The sequence below is a fragment of the Acyrthosiphon pisum genome, chromosome X, assembly GCF_005508785.2.
Source record: "Acyrthosiphon pisum isolate AL4f chromosome X, pea_aphid_22Mar2018_4r6ur, whole genome shotgun sequence".
Taxonomy (NCBI): Eukaryota; Metazoa; Arthropoda; class Insecta; order Hemiptera; family Aphididae; genus Acyrthosiphon; species Acyrthosiphon pisum.
The window spans coordinates 104172985-104179629 of record NC_042493.1 but is presented as its reverse complement, the minus strand read 5'-3'; the positions used below and the strand labels follow the sequence as shown (position 1 = coordinate 104179629).

Sequence of the window (6645 nt, the reverse complement as noted above, 5' to 3'; positions counted from 1 at the left end):
ATATCTGTTCACAATTATAAGAGATACATAGCCACCATTTTTCATGAGCGTTTAAAGTTCCAATTTCGACAAAATTCATGAACAATTTGCAAATAGATTTGTGGTTAAAAACGTATCAAACGTTCTATTGTATATATTTCAGCTTATGCTTATATTAAAAATGTATAAAAGTCGATCATAGTAATATTAATTATCAAATTGAATTTAATATGTAAATTATTGTTTTACAGGTTGTCAAACCCGTTCCCATTTGCAAGAGGAGAGACAAACTTCTTTGAAAAATGAGTGTGCTATTACCAAAAAGCTTCAGTGGCTGTTATTAAAATTCTTTCTACTATCGACAATGGACATGCTCGATGAAGACTTTTGAACTATGTATATTCTGATATGGTACCTATTTCCTTTGATTTGTGTACTTATTTTACATATATTTCCCCCCGCCACCCATCAGAAAGTAATTAGTTTATTTAACCAAAGAAAACTGTACCTACTCACTGTGTTTGTGAATAAAATTATTTTGTCAATGACTAATTTAAGAAAACTTTATTTTTAAATTTTATAATAAAAAAGAAAAGTAGGTGCCTATTTTTAAATCTTAATGAACTATACCATCATGCTTTTCCTATTTGTCGTATCGATAGTTTATAATATGTATTTTAAAATTTAGAAATATATGACTAATGTAGTAATGTGCTGTAAATTATTGTTATACCTGCAGAAGTTATTTGTACATACTATGTAAGAAAAAAATAAATCATAATATAATATGGAATTGAACTGTAGCCATATATAAAACAATTTAACATTTTGTTTTTCATGTCTATGGACTTAAAACTAATTAACTTCAACTTTTTATTTTAATTTTTTCTGTGTTTGTTGACTTGATCTATTATAATATGATTAGAGGGCGGATTCTTATGATTATACATAATTATTGTGGTTGATGGTATGATATTATGCTAATAGTGACCGCATAATTTGTTTCAAGAATCAAAAATTTAAACCGTGAATCTTTTAGGCTGCATAATACGAAAATCAACCAACTTTTTCCATTTTATTGACTTATTTAAGATTTTAATTGCGTATATTTTCTGTGTTTTTATTTTTTAGACATTTTTGAATTGACTAATATTGACATTTTTCTATATGAGATAAAGAAATCTAATATGCTTCATGTCATTGTGATTGCAAATAAAAGAAATTTATTACTTTTTTGTTGCAATTATTCCAGTAGTGGCATTTTAATTTTTCATATGTTTATTGTACCATAATAATAAAATAAATGTATATTATTTAATAAGAACTTATAAGACACGATTCCCAGTAGTGCATGCAGAAGACAGTAGTTACGGATCTGAAGTTTTTTTTTTGGGTCAATGGTCGAACCACTGCAGCTGTATATAATATATATTTTGTATGAATTTCTAACTAAAAAATAGTTTTCAAATTTTCGTTATTTTTACGAATTTCGTCAAAATTCTGACTTCATATGCTCATAAAAAAACTATTTAAGATTTACATTACGCCGAACTTTTTTTTATTTCCACCAAAGACAACTTACTGGGAACGTTGTAGGCGTATTACATTCTCGAGCTATTGGACACAGCGAACATTTTTAACATATTTTTAACAAAGTTTTAATTTCTAGGTAATACAATTTTGCTGACCAAGAATCCAATTTTAACAACGCAGAGGGCCTCAACATATTTAAATTGCAAAGAAACACATAACTAGTTTGGACATAGGTATCTTTTCTGAAGGGAAAGTGCATCTAGTTAGATGCGTTAAACAGGTAAAGATTGAATGTTACCAGTTGTTTTCAAATACGTCGGGAAAAATAAAATGATTATATTTTTGACAAAAATTGATGTTGTTTTGCTGGTGTAACTAATAAAATACCTAGGTGTAGATACATGATTTGTTTGTCCGAATGTTCCTATTAGCATTTTCTATACAATTTTTAGAACAATTTCACTCTTTTTGAGCTCGTTATGGGGATAATACATTTTAATATTTTCGATTAGTTTTGTTTTTAATATTATTGTCAAGTAAAAGTGTCAAAGAATTTGAAAATGTAATACGAGCATCCTGTTATAGTTTCTATAATATCTGTTCACAAATATAAGAGATACATAGCCACCATTTAAAGCCACCATTTATTTTTTCATGAGCATTTAAAGTTCCAATTTCGACAAAATTCATGGACAATTTGCAAATAATTTTGTAGTTAAAAATGTATTAAACGTTCTATTGTATATATTTTAGCTTATGCTTATAGTAAAAATTTATAAAAGTTGATCATAGTAATATTAATTATCAAATTGAATTAAATATGTAAATTATTATTTTACAGGTTGTCAAACCCGTTCCCATTTGCAACGAGGAGAGACAAACTTCTTTGAAAAAAGAGTGTGCTATTACCAAAAAGCTTCAGTGGCTGTTATTAAAATTCATCAACTATCGACAATGGACATGATTGATGAAGACTTTTAAACTAGGTATATTCTGATAGGTACTTATTTCCTTTAATTTGTGTACTTATTTTACCTATGTTTTTCCTTACCACCCATCAGAAAGTAATTAGTTAGTTTATTTAACCAAAGAAAACTGTACCTACTCACAGTGTTTGTGAATAAAATTATTTTGTCAATGACTAATTTAAGAAAACTTTATTTTTAAATTTTATAATAAAAAAGAAAAGTAGGTGCCTATTTAAAATCTTAATGAACTATACCATCATGCTTTTCGTATTTGTCGTATCGATAGTTTTTATGTATTTTAAAATTTAGAAGTATATGACTAATGTAGTAATGTGCTGTAAATTATTGTTATACCTGCAGAAGTTATTTGTACATACTATGTAAGAAAAAAATAAATCATAATATGATATGAAATTGAACTGTAGCCATATATAAAACAATTAAACATTTTGTTTTTCATGTCTATGGACTTAAAACTAATTAACTTCAACTTTTCAACTTAATTTTTTCCGTGTTTGTTGACTTGATTTATTATAATATGATTATACATATTTATTGCGGTTGATGGTATGATATTATGCTGATAGTGACCGCATAATTTGTTTCAAGACATCGAAAATTTAAACCGTGAATCTTTTAGGCTGCATAATACGAAAATCAACCAACTTTTTCCATTTTATTGACTTATTTAAGATTTTAATTGCATATATTTTCTGGGTTTTTTTTTTTTTTTAGACATTTTTGAATTGACTAATATTGACATTTTTCTATATGAGATAAAGAAATCTAATATGCTTCATGTCATTGTGATTGCAAAAAAAAAGAAATTTATTACTATTTTGTTGCAATTATTCCAGTAGTGGCATTTTAGTTTTTTATATGTTTATTGTACCATAGTAATAAAATAAATGTATATTATTTAATAAGAACTTAAAAGACACGATTCCTAGTAGTGCATGCAGATGACAGTAGTTACGGCTCTGAAGTTTTTTATTTGGGTCGAGGGTCGAACCACTGCAATCGTATATATATATTTTGTATGAATTTCTAACTAAAAAATAGTTTTCAAATGTTCGCGATTTTTACGAATTTCGTCAAAATTCTGACTTCAGACGCTCATAAAAAACTATTGAGGATTTACGCCGAACTTTTTTTTTATTTCCACCAAAGACAACTTACGAGGAACGTTGTAGGCGTATTACATTCTCGAGTTATTGGACACAGCGAACATTTTTTTTATCGACATGAATAATTATGAAAAAACTAAAATAATCGAACATTTCATATGTATATGAATACCTCGACACGAATCTAAAAATTTTGAAAATGTTACGGCTTTAAATTCTAATATAAACAACCAGTTCAAATTGCATGTATCTACAGACATTTAATTTAGAGTAACACCGCTCATACGAAAAACCAAAACCGATATTAGGTACGTAAAAACTCACGTCGTCCTAAATTTTTTTTTGTTTTTCCAGGCGCTTTTGGCGGGTACTGTTCATTTCGACATGCCCTATGCACCTACTAGATTCGCTTTCCCACAGGAAAAGATGAAAAGCGAAGCATTATTTCGACTACTTATCGCGTACACCGCCCCAAATAATAAAAATGTATTACGCAGAACGTACATTTGCTAATAGTTTCAATATAGTTCGATTCACTCTAATTTTTAAACTAACGATGCTAAATGTGATCTGCTCATCGTACATTTTCTATATAAGACGGAGACAATAAAATGCCCGTGTTACGTTTTAAAATCTTGGAGCTGCATCGTTCACGATATTTCGAAAATTTAACGCCCGCGATTCTGTCTTATCACTACGAACACGAAATTGTAATAATGTTATCAAATAAATAACAACATAATATTATTATTTTTTCGTATGCCGACTTTAAATTTGAATCACTCTCGAATCGCGATTATTTGAAATTCGAACAAAAAATACAGACCACAGAACAGTCGTACCTACCGAGTTTTCTATTCATACAATTTTATATAAAATCACCATGGATAAGTGTAATCTTTTCAGTAAAACATCCAAAGTATCGCCTCGCCACATTACGTACATTTTCATTTGTAAGTATTATTTTCTAGTTGTAGTGATTATATTTCTTAATAATATGGAGTCAGTCTAATTTGCTTATTCGTTCACAAATATAGATTTCCAAAAAATCAATGAAATAGAAAGAAATAATGGCTAAACATGTTCGAATTAAATGATTGTCGCAATAATTTCTACCTGGCATAGAATCTGCGGTAGGTAATCATTTCACAATAATTAGTGATGGTAAACAATGCTCAGTAAATTAGTAAACACGGTGTCAGAGGCTGTCTCAAAACATAATCCAAACCACTTGTCTGGGATAGAGAAGTAAAATAAATGTTAGTGATTCCCGGCAATATTGGTACTACTCTGCGCACGACTAGTAAATCGCATCTAAGAGGTAAAATCATTTAACATAATTCATAAATTTGGTATTTATATATTTGTTACAGCTTGACATTTTCAGAAAATTTTGTTTCTCCAACGATGAGTTAGAAGTAAATGAACAGATGAATAAAGGATTTGGAGGCCATGATTTTAATTCACCCAGAAATAAGCCTTAGATACCCAATAATGTCTAATTCACACATACAATGTAAGTATATCACTCAAGTATCCGATTTTAAACGTTTGCCAAGACCAAAAGTCACTTAATAGTTTATCGTTTTTAGTCCACACAGGGGATTATACTTATAATGTTTTTCAAAACTGAAATATATTATGATGTGCCACATACACGGAACTGGGAAGTGGAACCAATGCATTGACAAATTTTCAGACGTTGACTTTCTTGGAGATAATTCTACCGACTCAGATGAAGCCATACAATATTGGAGAGAATTATGAAACTTAAAGGTGAGAATATTGTTGATAGGTTTTCATCTTAAAGCTATTTTACTGTGCTATCAACTAACAAGCCCACCTGTTCACGGGACACATTGTATAATATCTAATTGTGTACGTGGGTCAAAATAAATTAATAAATAAATAATTATATGTTACAATCTTAAAATATCCATGACTTGTTTTAAAAATAAAATACAAATATAACAAGTGCTTGCTCCCACCCCCCCCCCCCCCCCCCCATAAGGTTCTTTAAAAAATATTTTTGCCTTTAAGATTGATTATAACACTACGTCATATCACTCTAATATATTAAGACTAACGGTACAAAACTGGATCTACTGTACACACATTTGCATGTTGCACGTTGTGCAATTAAAGAAGACGAATGGTGCACTGACATATTTTTAACAAAGTTTTAATTTCTAGGTAATACAGTTTTGCTGACCAAGAATCCAATTTTAACACCGTAGAGGGCCTCAACATATTTAAATTGCAAAGAAACACATAACTAGTTTGGACATTGGTATCTTTTCTGAAGGGAAAGTGCATCTAGTTGGATGCGTTACACAGGTAAAGATTGAATGTTCCCAGTTGTTTTCATATACGTAGGGAAAAACAAAAAGATTATATTTTTGACAAAAATTGATGTTGTTTTGCTGGTGTAACTAATAAAATACCTAGGTGTATAATATACATGATTTGTATAATATGATTATACATATTTATTGCGGTTGATGGTATGATATTATGCTGATAGTGACCGCATAATTTGTTTCAAGACATCGACAATTTAAACCGTGAATCTTTTAGGCTGCATAATACGAAAATCAACCAACTTTTTCCATTTTATTGACTTATTTAAGATTTTAATTGCATATATTTTCTGGGTTTTTTTTTTTTTTTAGACATTTTTGAATTGACTAATTTTGACATTTTTCTATATGAGATAAAGAAATCTAATATGCTTCATGTCATTGTGATTGCAAAAAAAAAGAAATTTATTACTATTTTGTTGCAATTATTCCAGTAGTGGCATTTTAGTTTTTTATATGTTTATTGTACCATAGTAATAAAATAAATGTATATTATTTAATAAGAACTTAAAAGACACGATTCCTAGTAGTGCATGCAGATGACAGTAGTTACGGCTCTGAAGTTTTTTATTTGGGTCGAGGGTCGAACCACTGCAATCGTATATATATATTTTGTATGAATTTCTAACTAAAAAATAGTTTTCAAATGTTCGCGATTTTTACGAATTCGTCAAAATT

General features: G+C 29.0%; 1 protein-coding gene across 1 annotated transcript in view; it reads left to right on the top strand.

Annotated features, from left to right (window-relative positions):
* Positions 1 to 370, top strand: part of LOC103310535 — a 10363-nt gene extending 9993 nt beyond the window's left edge. Inside the window, exon 3 of the mRNA XM_008189146.1 lies at positions 231 to 370. Coding sequence (XP_008187368.1) covers positions 231 to 370 — 140 coding nt within the window. The remainder of the gene's footprint in view (positions 1 to 230) is intronic.
* Positions 371 to 6645: the final 6275 nt, after the last annotated feature.